Source organism: Oncorhynchus mykiss, chromosome 5, assembly GCF_057628025.1.
Source record: "Oncorhynchus mykiss isolate SJ-2025 chromosome 5, ASM5762802v1, whole genome shotgun sequence".
Classification (NCBI taxonomy): domain Eukaryota; kingdom Metazoa; phylum Chordata; class Actinopteri; order Salmoniformes; family Salmonidae; genus Oncorhynchus; species Oncorhynchus mykiss.
In genome coordinates this window covers 88,562,375-88,585,406 of record NC_143026.1, presented here as the reverse complement: position 1 = coordinate 88,585,406, position 23,032 = coordinate 88,562,375, and the positions used below count along the sequence as shown (strand labels likewise).

Genomic DNA, 23,032 nt, shown 5'->3' with positions numbered 1-23,032 from the left:
ATATTCTCTGCTTAATGAAGTCACCATAACAAACCTACCAAGCCACTGGCATCAGTAGGTGCCTCTGATGGAAGGGAGGGATGGGGGAAGGCTTTACCTGTGGGACAGAGAGGGGAACGGAGAAGAGTTTACCTGTGGGACAGTTGATCAGCTGCAGGACCAGGGGACGACGGGTGACGATGCCAGAGCCACGAGGAAGGAAATCCCTGTGACACACAGGAGGAGAGAGCCGTAAGAAAACAATCATGGTTATGGAAACGCCTGGTCCTGTGTTCATAAAGCATCTCAGAGTAGGACCGCTGATCTAGGATCAGCCCCACGCCCCTCCTCTGTCCATGGAATCTTACTCATTATGATCTAAAAGGCTAAACTGATTCAAAATCAGAAATTCTCCTCTACGCTTTATGGATATGGGCCCTGACCAATGAGTCAGATGACGGCATGAAGAGGAAGCATGTTTTGATTATAATGGATGACACAGGCTAGCAAAGTCATGAAAATATAATGTTACAATCAATGACAAATGTACATGTACATGTGTGACTGTGTGTGGGCACAGCACTGAATCATGACAAATGTACATGTACATGTGTAACTGTGTGTGGGCAGAACACTGAATCATGACAAATGTTCACCCATCTCTGCTCAGCGGGATCTTGAGTGGAATAATAGACAGGGCTACAATATAAGAAGCTTGTTGGATACTAAGCAATGAGAACATGCAAAGGGTATTGGGGGAAAATATTCTGAGGATACACTGTATAGGCTACTATAAAATGGTTTTCTTGCTCCAGAAATCTGCCTCTTTCTGGGCAATTGTCTGTGCTGTTGCATGTTGAAGAGTCCAAGCTTAACAAGACGGGTCAATAGAGGCCAACAGTCAACAACTCTCTGAGAGCTCTGTTGTAACGAACCTCTGAAACAATACAGCTCTGAAATCTAAAGCACACTGAAAGACTGACAAAAGATTCCCTTCAAAACAACCAAGAGGTCTTCGATCAGAGACGGCCAAAGGCACTTCAGACTGCCACTCTTAACATTCCATCTGTGTGGATACAAACACTGGAGGCTAAATTAGCCTAAATGTGTGGATGTGTAAAGCCACCAGATCATCCAGAATTAGTCCATCTAATTCATTAGCTCATAGAAAGTGGGACTGCGAGACAAATTCAAGGTGAAAATCAATAGACTGTCATTGTAGCAGTCTGGGAAAGACTAATCAAATCGAATCAAATTGCATTTGTCATATGCGCAGGTCTCCTTACCGTGAAATGCTTTCTTACAAGCCCTTAGCCAACAATGTAGTTCAAGAAATATAGTTAATAAAATATTTACTAAATAAACTAAAGAAAAAAAATCTAATCAATCAAGAAGTAACACAAGAAATGTACATAACAATAGCGAGGTTATATACATCGGGTCTGAGGACCCATGTCAAATCTTTTCAGTCTCCTGAGGGGAAATACAGTGCCTTGCGAAAGTATTCGGCCCCCTTTAAATTTGCGACCTTTTGCCACATTTCAGGCTTCAAACATAAAGATATGAAACTGTATTTTTTTGTGAAGAATCAACAACAAGTGGGACACAATCATGAAGTGGAACGACATTTATTGGATATTTCAAACTTTTTTAACAAATCAAAAACTGAAAAATTGGGCGTGCAAAATTATTCAGCCCCTTTACTTTCAGTGCAGCAAACTCTCTCCAGAAGTTCAGTGAGGATCTCTGAATGATCCAATGTTGACCTAAATGACTAATGATGATAAATACAATCCACCTGTGTGTAATCAAGTCTCCGTATAAATGCACCTGCACTGTGATAGTCTCAGAGGTCCGTTAAAAGCGCAGAGAGCATCATGAAGAACAAGGAACACACCAGGCAGGTCCGAGATACTGTTGTGAAGAAGTTTAAAGCCGGATTTGGATACAAAAAGATTTCCCAAGCTTTAAACATCCCAAGGAGCACTGTGCAAGCGATAATATTGAAATGGAAGGAGTATCAGACCACTGCAAATCTACCAAGACCTGGCCGTCCCTCTAAACTTTCAGCTCATACAAGGAGACTCTGGATGAACTGCAGAGATCTACAGCTGAGGTGGGAGACTCTGTCCATAGGACAACAATCAGTCGTATATTGCACAAATCTGGCCTTTATGGAAGAGTGGCAAGAAGAAAGCCATTTCTTAAAGATATCCATAAAAAGTGTCGTTTAAAGTTTGCCACAAGCCACCTGGGAGACACACCAAACATGTGGAAGAAGGTGCTCTGGTCAGATGAAACCAAAATTGAACTTTTTGGCAACAATGCAAAACGTTATGTTTGGCGTAAAAGCAACACAGCTGAACACACCATCCCCACTGTCAAACATGGTGGTGGCAGCATCATGGTTTGGGCCTGCTTTTCTTCAGCAGGGACAGGGAAGATGGTTAAAATTGATGGGAAGATGGATGGAGCCAAATACAGGACCATTCTGGAAGAAAACCTGATGGAGTCTGCAAAAGACCTGAGACTGGGACGGAGATTTGTCTTCCAACAAGACAATGATCCAAAACATAAAGCAAAATCTACAATGGAATGGTTCAAAAATAAACATATCCAGGTGTTAGAATGGCCAAGTCAAAGTCCAGACCTGAATCCAATCGAGAATCTGTGGAAAGAACTGAAAACTGCTGTTCACAAATGCTCTCCATCCAACCTCACTGAGATCGTGCTGTTTTTCAAGGAGGAATGGGAAAAAATTTCAGTCTCTCGATGTGCAAAACTGATAGAGACATACCCCAAGCGACTTACAGCTGTAATCGCAGCAAAAGGTGGCGCTACAAAGTATTAACTTAAGGGGGCTGAATAATTTTGCACGCCCAATTTTTCCGTTTTTGATTTGTTAAAAAAGTTTGAAATATCCAATAAATATCGTTCCACTTCATGATTGTGTCCCACTTGTTGTTGATTCTTCACAAAAAAATACAGTTTTATATCTTTATGTTTGAAGCCTGAAATGTGGTAAAAGGTCACAAAGTTCAAGGGGGCCGAATACTTTCGCAAGGCACTGTAGGTGTTGTCGTGCCCTCTTCACAACTGTCTTGGTGTGTTTGGACCATCATAGTTTGTTGGTGATGTGGACACCAAGGAAATTGAAACTCTCGATCCGCTCCACTTCAGTCCCGTCGATGTTAATGGGGGCCTGTTCGGCCCTCCTTTTCCTATGTTCGGCCCTCCTTTTTCCCTCCTTTTCCTTTTCCTATAGTCCGATCAGCTCCTTTATCTTGCTCACATTGAGAGAGAGAGGTTGTTGTCCTGGCACCACACTGCCAGGTCTCCCACTTAAATAGAGTGGCTGTTTCAGTAAATGACTCTTGGCTTACTGTCTGTGGTGCTTTTCAGAACCCTCTTTTTATTTCAGCTGGCAGTCTCTGTCTGGGATGGGATGCAAAAAGCTCTTTCTGAGAGTAGCCCACCTGTGTGAGGCCTGAGCATGCAGGGCCTGATAGGCACTGGGCCAGTAAAGAGAGAGAGTGATGGAGAGAAAGCACAGTAAGGTGGAGGAAGAGAGAGAAACAGAAGGCATATGCTCGAGGAGAAGATGACAGAGAGGGAGAGAATGATTAAGAGGGTGAGAAAGAGAGAGAGAGAAAAGAAAAGAAGGCACAGCGAGAGATGAGAGAGAGAGAGCTCTGCCGTAGCTCCAGCACAGCTGAGGAGCACTCTTTTCCTCAGCTCCATTGTCAGATGGGAATGAATGTAGCCAGTGCCGTGCCAGTCAGCCCCTGGTGTTTGTCAGCTCTGCCTGCTCTAAGGGAGAAATCACTGGAGAATTCACACTATAATTGTAGGGCTTTGTTCAACAAGGGCAAACGAACGGTCTTACTGTTTCCACACGCAAGCTAAAGCCAATAGCCTGAGAGCCCACCCTTTTCATGTGACAGCGGTGCTTCAGCAAGCAGAGAACAGCACTTTACACTCTGCTAGGTGTTCACCAATATCATAGACAAATATCGGATGGATATTCCACACAAAATGATTCATTCGCCATTCCTTCTCCATGGCATAGAGTGGTAGGAGAGATTAAACATTTCTTCATTTGGGTTTTCTGTCGTCTATTTCTGTCCTCTAGGACAAATTCCATGTTAGCCTAGCTCTTTAAAAGATTCAAAGGCTCTCAGAAGACATTCTTCACACAGTAGCATTGCAGAATCCCTCTGAAGCTCTTATCAACGTGGTTTATCAGCACAGTTTCATCTTCCTTAAAATAATTAGCAGCTCAATTAGCAGCTCTGGCTCAGAAAAATACGGAGAGAAAGAGCTTGCATGAGATAGAGAGAAAGGGAGAGAGAGAAAGATAGAGTGAGTGATAGAGAGAAAAAGAGAGATATATGAGTGTCTCTTCATTTGCCTCCAGCTATCTGTGAAACTGGGAATATGCAGATAGGATGGTACACAATGTGGTCCTGAAGTGGCTGAGTGTGTGTGTGTGTGTGTGTGTGTGTGTGTGTGTGTGTGTGTGTGTGTGTGTGTGTGTGTGTGTGTGTGTGTGTGTGTGTGTGTGTGTGTGTGTGTGTGTGTGTGTGTGTGTGTGTGTGTGTGTGTGTGTATGTGTATGTGTATCTACATGCCTGTGTGTCTCAGAACATTGTATCTGTGTTTTCTTCTGGATGGTTCTGAGGACACTGTATTACGTAACAGCAGTAGTTCCTCTGGTGGTGGTGTTTCCATGTATACTGCTACATTACCAGCTGACCTCACACTAGTCTAATCCACTTACACACTTGGACCAACAACATGGGTCTAGTAGGGACATGCACTCGGATAGAATCTCATGGTGTCTTGTAAACTGTGAGTGTGTAGGCTGCTACTGACAGTTCACACACACCTAACCTATGTCATTACAATCATTTAAGGATATGATCTATTACATATCGCTACCTGAACAGAGAGCAACAGATAAAGCATTGGCAGCACTGTCTAGTCAACAACAGTTCCATTTCCTACTGTGTAAAATCCATTTCCAGTCTGCTGTCTCTCTCCTGTTGGGGTGTGAGCCTGGCTCTCTCTGCACCTTCCTCTACTCTAGTAACACCTTGTATGGGACAGATGGCCCAAACTGCAGGTCTCCTCTCCCCCTTCTCTACTCCGCCTTCCCCAAAAACGCCACCATAAGGACTAGCCAGATAGGCGGAGCCGGCACAAACCAACCAGACCCTGTCACACATACCACACCACTAGCCTGGTTGCCAGTCTCTTTAGCTAACATTCCACTCTTTGTACTCCATGTCATGTGCCAGAGCACAATGAAAAGCTAAACAGACTGGCAACCAGGCTACCACACCACTACATCTCCCTCTCTATCCCAAACACCATTCATCACTGCTATGGCTGGAGGGATGACTCAAGGCAAGGCATGGTGCCTGGGGTATCCACCACACACATCATACTGTACATGCTACATACTTGCACAAGTGAGCAAGGACGGATGGATGCATGTACATATAGTACCCATGCACACAACATCATGTCGCAATGCTGAAAATAATTCACCACATGAAGAGCCTGTCATGTGACTGCAGGGGAAAACCCAGTCAAGGAGCGAGTGAACAACGCGCACGACTCATTCCATCGTCCCATCCCCCACCCCACCCCAGCCTGCACCTCCTCTCCTCTCCTCTCCTCTCCTCTCCTCTCCTCTCCTCTCCTCTCCTCTCCTCAGTCACCTGTGGGCAGCTGTGATGATGGACAGTCCACCCATCCAACTGGGAGACCCATCCCCTCCCCCCTGCCCCTTCCCACCCCCTCCTCCCTTTTCCCCTGCTGAGATACAGTGCCTGTCACATACGCCCACTCACGTGGCAACAAACCAGGAGGACACAAGCTCTCCAGACTGAGCAACAACACAGGCTAAGGAGAGGAAAGAGAGTGAGAGAGACAAGCAGGGGAGATAGAGGGAGGGGGGGTAGAGAGAGAAATGAGAGACAGGTAGAGGAGATAGAGGGAGGGGAGTAGAGAGAGAGAAATGAGAGACAAGCAGGGGAGATAGAGGGGGGGGGGTAGACAGAGAGAAATGAGAGACAAGCAGGGGAGATAGAGGGAGGGGGTAGAGAGAGAGAAATGAGAGACAAGCAGGGGAGATAGAGGGAGGGGTAGAGAGAGAGAAATGAGAGACAAGCAGGGGAGATAGAGGGAGAGGGTAGAGAGAGAGAAATGAGAGACAGGTAGAGGAGATAGAAGGAGGGGGTAGAGAGAGAGAAATGAGAGACAGGCAGGAGACGGAGAGAGTTGGGGGGGCTAGAGAGAGAGAAATGAGAGACAGGCAGGAGACGGAGAGAGGGAGGGAGAGATGCAGATGGAGAGCGAAACAGACAGAAGCACATGACAAGACAGTGAAACAAAGAGAGAGAAATAAACAAGGAGAGACACAGAGGGAGTGATAGAGTGAGAGCCAAAGAAATTGAGATAGCAGAATGTCACATAGCTACAGCACTTCACCTTGTCTACCCAGCCTTGTTTGGGCACACCTTACAGTGCAATCACTCTCTGCCATACACTCTCAATTCTCACACACTCGTACACACAAACACACACACGGTCAACAAACCTGTCCAGCACTGGCAACGTGCCAGGCAGCTGCAGCAGAGCATCATTGACTTACACATATTGACTGTACACACACACACACACACACACATTCCAAAGCATGCATGCACATGTGAACATACTATGTCTTGCTTAGCGGAAACCCTGAGAGGACAATGTTATTCTCTGACTTTCAGCTTCTTAGCCAGAGGCTTTGAGAGGAATAGCAAAAGAGCAATGGTGCACTTTATTCCAATAACCGTCAGACCATTTCCACTCCATTGGTTTCCCTCTCATTGATTGACATACCAACTTCATAACAACATAACATGTATCGGAACTGACCTAGTGTAAACACATATTCAGAGCACATGGTACCGGTGGGACTTGATCTTTAATGCTCCAACATACTGAGCCAACTGGGTGAAAAACATTAGAATGCCATACAGTGCTTTAAATGACCTGGTCTGTGGACCTCGTGCCATTAATGACACTGTATTAGGCATGGTCTAATAATTGCAATCCTCAGTTTTAAATTTACAACAGACTATAAAATGTAATCTAATCCTGATCCATTGTGTGCAGCAATTGCAGTCACGCTATGATGAATAAGATAACTAGGAAAAGCAATTGCATCTCCCAGGCAACAGCCTTAGTGGCTGAGATTGGTTGTTTTTGTCGACTTGTACACCTCCAGAGTACAGTCATTGTAGTGATGAAACGGTTCATTCTTGGCCGATGGTGGGCGCCCAGACTAAAGCAGGAGCGGGAGCCAATGAGAGGGCATGTTGGTGAGCTGCAGTGTAGACTCGCAGAATAGAGTTAATCTCTTTGAGCAGTGTCAGTCAGGGCAGCTCATGCAGCTCCTCTCTCTCTCTTTCCTCACACTCTTGCTCTCACCTCATTCCCTAGTTTCTATCCCCCCATCTTTTTTTTGCTAATCTCACCAGAATTATTTCACAATCAACAAAAAATGATACAACTGCTTCTATCAGCTATCCTAAAAAACAATATTGTACACAAAGCATAGCCAACTGTAGAACGAGGCCCACCCTTCATCAACTGTAGAACTAGGCCCACCCTTCATCAACTGTAGAACTAGGCCCACCCTTCATCAACTGTTGAACTAGGCCCACCCTTCATCAACTGTAGAACTAGGCCCACCCTTCATCAACTGTAGAACTAGGCCCACCCTTCATCAACTGTAGAACTAGGCCCACCCTTCATCAACTGTAGAACTAGGCCCACCCTTCATCAACTGTAGAACTAGGCCCACCCTTCATCAACTGTTGAACTAGGCCCACCCTTCATCAACTGTAGAACTAGGCCCACCCTTCATCAACTGTAGAACTAGGCCCGCCCTTCATCAACTGTTGAACTAGGCCCACCCTTCATCAACAATAATAGGCAGACATAAATGAGACGATAAAATAAGTGAAAATACAGTGATACATCTCTCAATGGGATAACATAAAACAATGCTGATAATCAATAAATCACCAAATTAGACTATACTTCCCAGCAGCACTAGCCAGCATGTAGCCCCTCATCTATGCATGTCAGTCAATCAGTAAAGGGATATATTTTTACACTACAGTATCTCTCCACTCTCACAAACTACAATTAGCATTAGAAAAAGATAGCTAGGGCCCATACTCCAGCCCATACTGTTCTTCTTTTGTTGGGATACAGATAATCACTTCATTTTGCATTCTTCATATTATTTCATATCATTCCGTCCTGCAATAGTCTATTGGATTGAAGATTAGTAGAGATAGAGATTCATTTGTTTTGCCTCATCAGTAAATGAGAGGAATCCTATGCTGCAAAAGAGACTATCCTAGGTAAGTATTCTAGTCTGATGTGCTAAATGCTGCAAGCACCAGCACTCTAGTAAAGGTGGGTTCTTAAACGGGGTTCTCCAGAGAACAGTGCAACCTACTATGCAGTAAGCACTTCTTTGACCTAGAACAGCTGCATCAGTAGAAATTGGAGAAATCTGAGATCTGAGAAAAATATATTCACATAACTTTCAATTAATAACTTATTTGGATATTTGACGATGAGGCACATTTCTAGAGCAATATTATCTAAGTGACTATAATAGACAAAAGCTAGAGCTCACTTCCACATTCATGCTGATCTGAACTTACAGTACCTTTAAAGTCTTGGGAGTTTTGTTGCAGGGTCTTGAATCCCCCAGGTGACAACGTGGGCCAGAGATCACAGTGATAGTCTGTCTACGGCAGTACTCCCTGTTTGAGTTGCTATTGTGGGTCTGCTGTTGTGTGTCATTCCTCTGAAGAGCTCTCCTAGGTCCTGAAAGCAGCCTCAGAGAAAAGGACAGGCTCTGTACACTAAACAGCCATCAACCAACCCCTGTTCATCTGATAGGAGCAGGTGAGATATGAGGGAAAAATTAAACTAATCATTGAGGTATCAGCTGTCGGGGGAATTGCACTATATTGTTTATAACTGGTGTCTGTTCCCCAACTGTCCCTTAGGCACATTAGGTCCTCTCAGGGGCCACCGTGATAGGATAACAGTTTGTGTGACGTCTCCACTATGAGGTTCCTGGTGAATGATGATTCCTTTGTTTGTTTGTCTGGTGGCCACAACGCAGCCTGCCTCCTACATTCTCCATAATGAAGTTTTATGGATATTGTTGTCAGTTCACTATGTGAAACAATCACTGTTCTGCAACCTTGCACCTCCTAATTATACTTGATTGATTCTGCCCAAACGCATCTCTTTCGAGTTTAGTTCTGACAGCAGCTTCCCCTGTATTAGAAAGTATTCATTTGATTTGAAGCCTGCCTTGATGCCATCAAACAGTAATATGTGAGTTTTATTTTTTTAAATTGAACACGGGATATGCACAGTTTGTCATCTTACAATCATCTCTGATTTCAGTAGTATTCTTTATACAGTGCATTCAGAAAGTATTCAGACCTCTAGACCTTTCCCATATTTTGTTACGTTACAGCCTTATTCTAAAATTGATTAAATCTTTTTTTTCTCCTCATCAATCTACACATAATAGCCCATAATTACAAAGCAAAAACAGGTTTTCAGAAATCTTTGCAAATTTTGTCAAAATAAAACACTGAAATGTTATATTTACATAGGTATTCAGACCCTTTACTCAGTACATTGCTGAAGCACTTTTGGCAGTGATTACAACCTCGAGTATCAAGCTACAAGCTTGGCAAGCTTGGTTAATCCTATTCTTCTCTGCAGATGATCTCAAGCTTTGTCAGGTTGGATGGGGAGCGTCTCTCAAGAGATGTTCAATCAGGTTCAAGTCTGGGCTCTGGCTGGGAAACTTAAGGACATTCAGAGACTTGTCCAGAAGCCACTCCTGCGTTGTCTTGGCTGTGTGCTTGGGGTCGTTGTCCTGATGGAAGGTGAACCTTCACCCCAGTCTGAGGTTCTGAGCACTCTGGAGCAGATTTTCATATGGGATCTCTCTGTACTTTGATCCATTCATCTTTCCCTCGATCCTGACTAGTCTCCCAGTCTCTGCCACTGAAAAACATCCCCACAGCATGGTACTGCCACCACCATGCTTCACCGTAGGGATGGTGCCAGGTTTCCTTCAGACATGATGCTTGGCATTCAGGCCAAAGAGTTCAATCTTGGTTTCATCAGACCAGAGAATCTTGTTTCCCATGGTCTGTCCTTTAGGTGCCTTTTGGCAAACTCAAAGCAGGCTGACATGTGCCTTTTATTGAGGAGTGGCTGTCTGGCCACTACCATAAATGCCTGATTGGTGGAGTGCTGCAGAGATGGTTGTCCTTCTGGAAGGTTCTACCATCTCCACAGAGGAACTCTGGAGCTCTGTCAGAGTGACCATTGGGTTCTTGGTCACCTCCCTGACCAAGGCCCTTCTCCCCAATTGCTCAGGTTGGCCGGACGGGCAGATCTACGAAGAGTCCAAACTTCTTCCATTTAAGAATGATGGAGGCCACTGTGTTCTTGGGGACCTTCAATGCTGCAAAATTTGGTGGTACACTTCCCCAGATCTGTACCTCGACACAATCGTGTCTCGGAGCTCTAAGAACAATTCCTTCGACCTCATGGCTTGGTTTTTGCTCTGACATGCACTGTCAACTGTGGGACCTTATGTAGACAGGTGTGTGCCTTTCCAAATCATGTCTAATCGATTGAATTTACCACAGGTGGACTCCAATCAAGTTGCAGAAACATCTCAAGGATGATCAATGGAAACAGGATGCACCTGAGCTCAATTTCGAGTCTCATAGCAAAGGGTCTGAATAGCTATATGAAGGTATTTCTGTTTTTTATTTTTAATAAAAACCTGTTTTCAGGTTATGGGGTATTGCGTGTAGATTGATGAGTAAAACATGTTTTTAAATCAATTTTAGAATAAGGCTGTAACGTAACACAATGTGAAAATAATGTAGGGCTCTGAAAACTTTCCAAATGCACCTTATACCTAGAGTATTACCACCAATGGATAAAATCATATAGGAATCCAGTTATAGTGGTGGTGGTGGTACTCCTCTATAAACTGGTCTGTGATCAGATTTATCCAGATGTCCTGGTCCTAATTATCAAGACTAGAAAAGGAAACCTTGCCCTGGATCAGAGATTTAACTGAGACTTCTACCGAAGTATGGGCCACATGTCCCCCAGCTGTTTGACTTCTGTGTCAGAGTCTGGGAGCTAGTGCAGGGCCCTGCTCTGTGATGCTGGTGGTTCTGTGCTAATTAAACACATAGGAGGAGATGGAGAGGGAGAGAGCAAGAGAAAGGAAGAAGTGCGCATTGATTTACGGACACCTGTCATCTTCTCCCCTAAAATCAGCCAATAGCTGTAAAAAAACAAGGCCCGGCATGCCAATCAGAGCCCAGAAGGACATGATTGACGGATATGGGGTCCGGCAGCTTCCAGCCTTCCACTGGGAGGCCATTTTGTGTATGACATAAACTGTATTGCATTATAGTGTGTCAATCTCTACTGCAATGCTGTTCCCTTACGGCAGCACAGGGGTCTGGGGCTAAGGACAGGACAAGGACAAATATCCAAGTCCTAATAGAGCCATTTGCCTTTCATATAAGTGACTGTCTGTTATGTGTACTTGTAATTCACAGAGCATCTCACCAAACCAAAGGCTGTCACACCCACCAGAAATATCAATGCTGGGAGGCTGTGCCTGGGGATAATGATGAGTTCTACAGTCATTATGAGTTAACTCATAACCAAACCTGCTATGTGCTATTATTACAAAGATATTGGTTATTTTTCTCTTATATTGATTTGTGAGAAATGTATACTGAATATTCCACTATGGTGTACAGAGAATTGAACTAGTGCTATCTATGACTGTTTGATGAATAGTAATTTTACATCTCCTGCAAGTCAGCATATCAATGACAAACATTGAGGAATGACAAAATCTAAATGTGAAATGGGAAAATGTGCCTCTACGGGATATCTGAATGCAAGATGAAACTCATAATTGATCAGCAAAAAGCTATGATTGTTGTCATGGCTGTATAAAGTCAGTGTTAGAAGCAGTCATCACTATTTCCATCCTATATCATGTAATTATTGTGACAGCATTATGTACCTCTCATGACAGAGATGTTACTTTCATAATACCCTGTGGCATGAATCTCTCTCTCTCTCACTCCTCTAATCTTTCAGTGTTTCAACAGATCCCTGTAATGCCAATGATGACACCACGGGGTCAGGGGAGTGAATGGACTGACACAACATTGTCTGATGTTCTCCAAGTTATCAGGAAACCCCAGTGCCAACAGAAGGGTACTCTGTATGTCCACACATCCAGACAGACAGAGACTGTCTCTGTCTGCATCTACAAAATGAGCCCCATCCTTGCTACACGCTGATAATTTTCATTAAAAATCCAAAGGCCAACAGATTACAGCAAGGCCCCAGTAGAGAGAACATTAAATTATTGTTTCAGTGAGAGTAGGATTGACAGTGAGAGAGAGTGTGTCAAAAATCTAATCTAATCAAATCAAATTTAATGGTCACATACACATGGTTAGCAGATGTTATTGTGAGTGTAGCGAAATGTTTGCGCTTCTAGTTCCAACAGTGCAGCAATATCTAACATGTAATTTAACAATTCCACAACAACTACCTAATACATAGACATCTAAGTAAAAGAATAAGAATATATACATGTAAATACAAATAAATACATGTAAATATATGGATGAGCAATGACAATAGATGGTATAAAATGGTATAAAATACAGTATATATAGATGAGAAATGCAAGATATGTAAACATGATTAAAACCGCATTATTAAAGCGACTAGTGATCCATTTATTAAAGTGTCCAATGATTTCAAGTCTGTATGTTGGCAGCAGCCTTTCTGTGTTAGTGATGGCTGTTTAACAGTCTGATGGCCTTGAGATAGAAGCTGTTTTTCAGTCTTTCGGTCACAGTTTTGATGCACCTGTACTGACCTCGCCTTCTGGATGGTAACGGGGTGAACAGGGAGTGGCTCGGGTAGTTGTTGTCCTTCATTATCTTTTTGGCCTTCTTGTGACATTGGGTGCTGTTGGTGTCCTGGAGGGCAGGTAGTTTGCCCCCAGTGATGCGTTGTGCAGACCGCACCACCCTCTGGAGATCCTTGTGGTTGTGGGCGGTACAGTTGCGGTATCAGGCAATGATTCAACCCGACAGGATGCTCTCAATTGTGCATCTGTAAACGTTTGTGAGGGATTTAGGTGACGAGACAAATTGCCTTCTTCACCACACTGTCTGTGTGGGTAGACCATTTCAGTTTGTCCGTTATGTGTACACCAAGGAACTTTCCATCTTCTTCACTGCTGTCCCGTCGATAAGGATGGGGGGTGCTCCCTCTGCTGTTTCCTGAAGTCCACGATTGTCTCCTTTATTTTGTTGACGTTGAGTGAGAGGTTGTTTTGCTGACACCACACTCCGAGTGCCTTCACCTCCTCCCTGTAGGCTGTCTCGTCATTGTTGGTAAGCAAGCCTACTACTGTTGTGTCATCTGCAAACTTGATGATTGATTTGGAGGCATGCATGACCATGCAGTCATGGGTGAACAGGGAGTACAGGAGGGGGCTGAGCATGCACCCTTGTGGGGCCCCAGTGTTGAGGATCAGCGAAGTAGAGATGTTGTTTCCTACCTTCACCACCTGGGGTGGCCTGTCAGGAAGTCCAGGACACAATTTCACAGGTTGGGGTTGAGGCCCAGGGCCTCTAGCTTAATGATGAGCTTGAGGGTACTATGGTGTTGAATACTGAGCTATAGTCAATGACCAGCATTCTTACATAGGTATTCCTCTTGTCCAGATGTTATAGTGCAGTGTGCAGTGTTATGGCAATTGCATCATCTGTGGATCTATTGGGGTGGTAAGCAAATTGAAGTGGGTCTATTGTGATAGGTAAGGTGGAGGTGATATGATCCTTGACTAGTCTCTCAAAGCACTTCATGATGACAGAAGTGAGTGCCACTGGGCGATAGTCATTTAGTACAGTTACCTTTGCCTTCTTGGGTACAGGAACAATGGTGGCCATTTTGAAGCATGTGGGGACAGCAGACTAGGATCGGGAGAGATTCAATATGTCCGTAAACACACCAGCCAGCTGGTCTGCGCATGCTCTGAGGACGCGGCTAGGGATGCCGGCAGCCTTGCGAGAGTTAACATGTTTAAATGTCTTACTCACGTTGGCCACGGAGAAGGAGAGCCCACAGTCCTTGGTAGCGGGCCACCTCGTGGCACTTTACAGTATTATCCTCAAAGCGGGGAAAGAAGGTGTTTAGTTTGTCTGGAAGCAAGACGTCAGTGTCCACGACGTGGCTGGTTTTCATTTTGTAGTCCATGATTGTCTGTCGACCCTGCCACATACGTCTTGTGTCTGAGCCATTGAATTGTGACTCCACTTTGTCTCTATACTGACATTTCGGTTGTTGGTTTGCCTTGCGGAGGCAATAACTACATAATAGAAAACAGCAGGCAGGGGGTGTGGCAGTAGCCTGTGATCAAGAAGACCCAGATGACGTCAGTGCAGCTGGTCAGGAAGAGCAGACTGACATTACATTATCCCCTACTCCTACTTAATGCCAACAATTTCAGCTACAAATGTCAGAGTTTACCAGAGAAATTTAACTCCAACATTAGTCGCAAAATGTCTCATGTCACTATGCCGACCATGAAAACTAGTCTACACTACACTAGTCTGTCAAAAAGATAGTTTGCTTAGTTAGCTTTCTGCTCACCAGCTTGAACGAAAACGCAATGATTGTTTTCCTCCAGGCTGCAACCATATCTCTTCAGCAGGATGGTGCTAGTGTTATTGGTTCCCAAACAATGTTTTCCAGAGGAGACTTTGAGTCCGTCTGATAAAGTAAGCTAAGCCTCTTAGCTAGACGTCAAAGGCTTGCGACCTGAGGTGTAGTTTTATTTTTTACATGTTAGCACATCGTTAGCTTTTGACTTGCTTTGATTACATAAATGCTTCAAAATTCACAAAAAGGGATGTTAGCTGATGGAGATTATCTCACAGAACAAAGCATATAAGATCTCTTAAGCCTGTGTTTACCACAGACCTTATTCTCTGCGTTTAAAAAAAAATAACTACAAAAAGATGCCATTACTATTGCTGTCTGTAATGATCATAGTTAACGTGACTATCTATAGCCTTATTATTGAAGGAAGTGAGTAAGAACATTTAAGATAATGATTAGATGGTCAGGGTGTTTTGCCCATAATTCCCACTATACTGATGACTGGTGCAAAGGGAGCCTAAACAGGGCTGTTAACAGTGGAGTGGACCTCAATCACTAGAACATCTAAGATGCTGACAAGACCATTTCTCGGTTATTACTCCGACTGACCTATATTTCACATTGCACTGTGTTAACAAACAATGGAAAGCTATTAATGTACTGTTTATCTGTAATGGGTATCAAGCAATCAAAGGCTAACACAGGTGCCAAGCAACAATCAACGTCACTGAATGAAATTAGCTGTGCAACATGTGGCAAAGTTTGCGTTCACATCCCATATTGGTGGTGGATGCAGATTCAATTGCACAGAAATGAATTTCATTCTTCATGTATTGCAGTGTGCAAGGATATGTTTAAAGGGATACTGCGAGATTCTGGCAATTAAGCCATTTTTCTACTTATCCAGAGTCCGAGGAACTCATGGATACCATTTTATGTCTCTGCGACTGCATGTAGAAGTTAAAGGTCATTTTGCGAGCCAATTCTAACTACCGTTAGCGCAATGACTGGATGTCTATAGGTTTGCTAGCGTATGCTAATTTCCTTAGTGCTGCACGCAGAGACAGAAAAATGGTTTCCAGAATCTCGCAGTATCCCTTTAATAATGTATCTCCAAATGAGTTTTACATTTACATTTACATTTACATTTGGTTGTGATATGACCTGGAATGACCAAGGAAATGGCTACGGGACGTAATGCCCCAATCCATATAATAAATCTCAGGGTAGTTGCTGTATTATGTCCCTGCCTTGGTAGGAGATAATAATCCTGCAGCAACATGAAATATATTATGCGGATTATAATTCATGGGGATTTTTTGTAGGTGTTGACACATTTTTCGTTAGGGCAAATCTAGTCTGACATTTTAAAGTGGAAATTACAAACTTTAGAAGCCTTTTTAAAACTTGAATACACTACAGGTTTGCATTTCCTATGTGTAGGAAAATTCTCAGCAACAAAATAGTGATCAAATTAAGATCCTTCATCTGTATCATTGCCTGGTGCTGAGCGGGTGCAGCAGCCTAGCTAAGCACTAACAGATGGATGGGGAGCTGAAGACGAAGGGCTCAGAGCGACTCTCTCTCCCCTCTCTATGTATTTTCGCAAGGTCATACTGCAGAGTATAGCGGGGTTGTGTCCCTGGAGATATGCGGTTTATCCATCATCAACTCCGTGAGAGTGTCTATGACAGGGACTATGACATAATTAACTGGCCACAAAAAACATGTTATGTAGTCTATTCATATCTCACACCAGGTGTGTATCAGATACACATAATATCTATATTTTGTGGGCTGAGTGTTTGGTTAATGAATTACAAAATTGAAACCCTGTCTGAAAAACAACCACACATGAAGCTTTCTTGTTGGAATTGTGTGTTTACAAGGCCCTACATATGGGGCCGTGGCCTCCAATGTGCTATGAGCCCTGAGGGCAAGGTGGAAAAACTGAGAATGGAGGGAAATGCGCACCCCGTTCGACCCCCTTTAAACCGGTACATTTATGATGTCTGTAAGAACTGGTAACCTCCAATATACAATAGGCTATTTGTAATATCAAAGGAAATGCAAAATAGTGAGGGATTATTTTATATGTAATGTAGATTTGCACTATGACAAACATTGAAAATAGTACCATATAGGAAATAAAGAATTCGCCAAGAAATATTGCAATTAATATTGTTTATAAATATATACAATGATTTTATAATAGGGAGCACCAACAAGAAAATCAAAACGTCCATTTTGGTTTGGTACTCTACCAGTACATACTGCAGCAATTAGCCTGTGGACTACAGGGAAGGTTTTATGTAACCAAATAATATGTTTAGATTCCCTCATGGCTACTCTCGAAGAGGGACTGGTGATTCTAAAACAATAATTGCAGCAAATCATCTTTACTTAAGACATTCTATATCATGTTAAAGTTATCCAATGGATATCATGGCTGGAGCTAAGCCAATGGAACGGGAGGATGGGGATGGGTAGGTGTGCAAGAACCATTGCAGCCTAGGAGACTTTGATAACGGAGAGATGCATTTGCGTCCAAAAACACAAAACCACTTACTTCCCAACGAAGTTCTCCAACACCGAGCTTTTCCCTGCACTCTGCCCGCCAACCACAGCAATTTGAGGCAGGTCCAACTGAGAATTTTGACCGATGGCCGAAAAGGCATCTTGCATTTTATTCACCAGAGGAATAAGGTCTTCCATCCCCCGGTTCCCCATGATTGCAAGGGAATATGTCGCTCCTTTACAGATTATAATTAAATGAGGGAAAACGTTTCTCTCGGTCCTTGGCCCTTATCACCCTTCCGTGAAAGGTGTTTCAACGTTTGGAATACGCCTTCTATTTTAATTTTGCTTGCACCCTCATTGATTACGATTCCCCGGTGTTCCCTCTACACAGAACGCTTCTCCTCTCCCCACTCTCTTATACAGCTATGTTCAGCTCTCTACCACGCAGCACCGAGGGATGATCTCTTCTCAGAATACGCTGACATCCCTGCACCGACGCGCATGCACCACGGAGATCTAGCTCAACAGAATTGCACCCCTAGGCTTCGTGTGCTCTCTCTTGTACTAGGCTATGCTGTACGAAATAGAAAATACAGGCTATGTAAGCAATGCAGCTATTTCTAAATAGGCTATGTTGACACACTTATACTAGCTATATCATATTGTGTTATGCCAATGTTGATTATGTTTGGTAGGCTTTGGTTTGGAAGGTGTTGATCTGTCCATGGTGCTGAATTGGTTAAACGACGTCATCTGTACTTCAGCCTCCTAAGTGAAAGAGGGCGACACACGCCTATTAACGACAATCAGAGTGCGCATCCCAGTAAAACACCGGTACCAAGTGCGCAGTCTCAACGGAACAATCGCTGCTAACTTTCAACAGGAGGCAGACCGTCGCTAACTTGCCCTTCTAAAAGAATTCATTCCGTTAAAAAGTAGGTAACGTTAATATGATACAAATAATGGTAATACACCGTGTAATTGAAAAGTAACTACCATTGATTATTCCGATTAAATGTTATCTCAACTAGCTAAACTGCTTGTTAGCCAAAAAATAACTAGCTAATCCTAGGCCCAATTGCTAGGCTAGATATATAGCTAGTTATGTTATCCGGAGAGGGTGGACATTGACTAGTTTTGCTATTGCTGGCTAGCTAATGTTAGCTAGAAACCACATGCTACAAAAAACACATAGCTAGCTATTTCATCCATAGCGTTGTTGCTAACAAACGTAGCAATGTACTGTATACTAAGTATGAAAACGTTAGCTGGATTAGAGGTTTATTGTGGATCAGATTATTATCAAACGCTTTGTTTTTCCCTGACCAAGATCCTGACCTGACCCGAGAAGGTGTCGTCAACAGGCTTTTCTGCAAACAAGCACGGACACACGCAATTTAGCATTAAACAACACAACGCCGGAATGTTTAACCCACACCACCACCATCAGCAGCAGCAGCAACAACAACAACAACAGCAACAGTTTCACCGTCACCTGCGGCAGCTTCAGCAACTGTTCCAGCAGCCCCCTCCACCGCCGCCGCCTGCGCCACCACAACCGCCTCCATCGCACCATGCACCCAGGCATCATCATCATCATCACCACCAAGGAGGACGGTAAGAAATGTGAACTCGAGGTCGTGGATCAGCAGGCCTACTAAGGAAATTGCCACCGCTATCAGAGTGCGATCCGGGTCGTAAGTTAATTAGGAGCGTTTAGCGCGCACTGGACGTTCTGGCCGGGGAGAATATGGAAGGCCAAGAGATTCTAATCATTTTACCCGGAACACGTTTTAACACTTAGAAATATCATTTTTCACTTGATTTTTTTTAATGTGTCAAATGTCATTTTTTTGTACACGCAATTTTTTTTCGCCTGTTCAGTGTGTGTTTACAGGTGATTTGAACACTTGGTATGGTGTTCATTACACCTGTTCAGTGTGCATTTACAGTTGATGTGTCTCTACAGATGATCAGAACGCTTGTTATGGGCACATTTTACACGCGTTCATTAACAGCTTATTTTGTAGCTAACGTCACATTATTAATTTTTGGTTTATTTTTATGTATTGAAAAAAAGCACGTGTTTTTTTTCTTAATTTGAATTAGCTATCCATAATTTTTCCTTGTCTGAAGCATCAAGCTAAGTATAAAATCTAAATTAAAAACATTTAAGTAATAATTATGACAGGTTCCATCCACCAGATGGGATTGTTTTGTGACAAGTATCTACTTTTCCAAACCCCGTTTGTTTGATGAATAAATTAAAGCAATAGTCAGTATACTTTCCAAACTACAAAGGCTGAATTAAAATGTTTTATAATGTAATGTATTATTGTTAACAATTTTACCCATATTTAGAAACATCTCCCTCCCTCCCCGTGTAAGCGATTCATCACAACGGGCCTAAAGTCAAACTCCCGGAAATTGAGTTGGGAGGGGCTACAACGAAATGTACCTGTTACTACACAGGCATTCAGAACATGTGCTGTGGCACAATTTCTTGCATCTGAAGGTACGATATTCAAACAATCTAATCGCCTGTAAATGCACACTGAACAGGTGCAATGAATGCGTGTAAAAATGCCCATAACAAGCTTTCAAATCACCTGTGAACACACTGGACAGGTGGGAAAAAATCAGGTGTTAAGACGTGTACCAGGTATGACGATTAGAACCTCTTGGCCTTCCAAAGGAGAAGGGTTGATCCGAGCGTTCTTACCTCACAACGGCAGTCAAGTACCCAAGCTAACAGGAAGGGGTTACCTAGTCAGTTGTACAACTGAATGCCTTCAACTGAAATGTCTTCCTTTAACCCAACCCCTCTGAATCAGAGAGGTGCAGGGAGCTGCCTTAATCACCATCCACGTCTTCCTTTCCTGGGAAACAGTGGATTAACTGTCTTGCTAAGGGGCAGAACTACAGATTTTTACCTTGTCAGCTCGGGGATTCAATCCCCCAGCACTCTAACCGGCTAACATTGGCTAGCTTGCTAGCTACTTCCAGACACAAATGAGAGAACTTTGACCATTTTACTCACCCTAGCAGAGTTGGTTAGGCTGTTTTCATGTTAATAACTGCTTCTGGCAATAATAAAACATTTTTTTGCCGAAGTTTACTCATACCAGTCATATTCAACGGGTGTTGCACGTTCGTAAATTAATCCGTTATTCTGTGCTCTGATACACTGACGAGTGTTTGAAATTGGGGGTAGATAGAGTGAATTTACGAACAGACCCTTAAATGTAAGTGTGATTTGCTAGCAGCAGTTTGACAGTGGTGCCTGGAGAAGCTGCTATACTGCTATACTGCAAAAAAAACAGCCTGCCCAGCGGCGGAATGGGGCACTGTGTAAAAATTATAGGTTTTCCTATAGTTTTAAGGTTTTCACTCTCAAAATGTATTTGTTTTATAGAAGAGAAATTGTTTAAGTCACCAACAATGCTTATACCACACGAGCAGTGGCGACTCCTCATTCAGGGCTGGTGGCGCATACAAACTTGGTCTCTTTTTTTGCTTTCTTAAGGCAGCTCCAAAATGCAGGTGGTTCAGCTTAGCTCAGTGCTTTCTGTGGTGGTGGGGCAGCCTTCAGAAAATACGGAGCATAGGGGTTGGTAATGTTTTCTAGTTACGGTTTGATTGGCTCATTATACTGTCACTCATGGGGACAAAGTACGTCAACGCAAAATCTAAAGGTAGAGCTTGAAAATTCAAGCCTCTTGGGTGCTGCCAGAGTTACATTAAAGTGCCCATCCAAGAAGGCTCAAGGTCATTGGCCACAGATAAAATGACATCAAATCACATATCTACATCTACAGTAGCATTGGACTGATCATGTCAACATCATACATTCAAAATCTTAGCAAACTAACAGTCATCAAGAATGAAGTCTACAATCTACTGGCAAAACCTTTTCAATCCTAGTCATGAAGAGAAATTACAGATAAAATGTATCGGTGCTCGTCGGCCATTGGACATAAACATTACAACAAGTTGGAAATCGCAAATTCAACATTGAGGTTTGGAAGGAATCAGTGGCTAACTGCAAGCATCTCAAAGCAATGGCTAGCCTGCTATTCAGTGGAGTGGGTGTGTCGTCCCAAGTCTGTGTTTAAGGGTATCTTTTCCCAGCTTAAAAGGATAAACATTCGCATTGGCCATGCTGTCCCTCCAACATGACTTCTGCTGTGCTCAAAACACCTCAACTGGGAAATCTTGCGTCAGTGAGTTCAAGACAACTGGGAACTCAGAAAAATGGTCATCAACTCGGAATTTCAAGTCGGGAACTCGGGCCTCTTTCTAGAGCTCCGACCTAAAGATCATTGACATTATCATGATTCGACCTTTGTTTTTTTCCGAGTTCCCAGTTGTCTAGGAAACATCATAAATCCAGAGAATGCCAAACTTTGATGACAAAATTTGCCCACGAAGGACTGCCATGCCACCTTCCTGTTCAAGTGAGCACAGCACAACATGGTGAGTCCAAAAATGTTTTGTATGCTGCTGCATAAATAATGTAAAATGCCAGGGAGATATGTACGGTCTGTAGCTAAGAAAGTAATACTAAGTGTATGTTTTGTAGTAAGCTGTTAGTACCCCATGTGTCTCACCCTAATAATTTGGTCACTTTTCCCATCATAATTTTGCCTATTGTTCAATCTTGGTGGTGCACATGTAGCCTGTTTTAGAGAAATGTAGTCATTGATTATTGTAATAGCTTTAATTGTCTGCTTATGTGCCCACTTTATTTATCCTACGGTTCTGACTTGGTGTTCAGGGAGAATACTGTCAGAACGACCCATGTTCTGAATTCTGTCGCTGTACATTTCAATAGTGCTGGACAAATAGTTACAGTGCCTTACATAAGTATTCACCCCCCATTGGCATTTTTCCTATTTTGTTGCATTACAGCCTGTAATTATTTTTTTTCTTTTACACAAAATAGTCCAAATTGGTGAAATGGAAGGGAAAAAAAGTTGTTTAAAAAATGCCCCCCAAAAAACTGAAAAGTGGTGGGTGCATATGTATTCACCCCCTTTGCTATGAAGCCCCTAAATAACATCTGGTGCCACCAATTACCTTCAGAAGTCACATAAGCTAGATTGCACACAGGTGCACTTTATTTAAGTGTCACATGATCTGTCACATGATCTCAGTATATATTCACCTGTTCTGAAAGGCCCCAGAGTCTGCAACACCACTAAGCAAGACGTAATACCAAGCAAGCAGCACTATGAAGACCAATGAGCTCTCCAAACAGGTCAGGGACAAAGTTGTGGAGAATTACAGATCAGGGTTGGGTTATGAAAAAAAGATCTGAACATTTGAACATCCCACAAAGCACCATTATTCAAAAATGGAAAGAATATTTCACGACAACAAACTTGCCAAGAGCGGGCCGCCCAACAAAACTCACTGACCAGGCAAGGAGGGCATTAATCAGAGAGGCAACAAAGAGACCAAATATAACCCTGAAGGAGCTGCAAAGCTCCACAGCGAAAATTAGAGTATCTGTCCATAGGACCACTTTTAGCTATACACTCCACAGAGCTGGGCTTTACAGAAGAGTGTCCGGAAAAAAGCCATTGCTTAAAGAAAAAAATAAGCAAACACGTTTGGTGTTCGCCAAAAGGCATGTGGGAGACTCCCCAAACATATGGAAGAAGGTACTCTGGTCAGATGAGAC

The 23,032-nt window shown here is 43.2% G+C and overlaps 2 protein-coding genes across 3 annotated transcripts in view; one reads left to right on the top strand and one right to left on the bottom strand.

Moving 5' to 3' along the window:
* Nucleotides 1-17,967, bottom strand: part of LOC149983615 (dynamin-1-like) — a 44,775-nt gene extending 26,808 nt beyond the window's left edge. Inside the window, exons 1-2 of the mRNA XM_090236711.1 lie at nt 17,396-17,967; nt 133-206 (exon numbers count right to left, since the gene is read on the bottom strand). Coding sequence (XP_090092837.1) covers nt 133-206; nt 17,396-17,556 — 235 coding nt within the window. The 5' untranslated portion in view covers nt 17,557-17,967. The remainder of the gene's footprint in view (nt 1-132; nt 207-17,395) is intronic.
* LOC149983614 (uncharacterized) overlaps nt 17,857-23,032 on the top strand; it is a 24,974-nt gene continuing 19,798 nt past the window's right edge. For both annotated transcript variants that reach the window (XM_090236246.1, XM_090236245.1), the window contains exons 1-2: nt 17,857-18,281; nt 18,677-18,963. In XM_090236246.1, the coding sequence (XP_090092372.1) occupies nt 18,770-18,963 (194 nt within the window). In that variant the 5' untranslated portion in view covers nt 17,857-18,281; nt 18,677-18,769. The remainder of the gene's footprint in view (nt 18,282-18,676; nt 18,964-23,032) is intronic.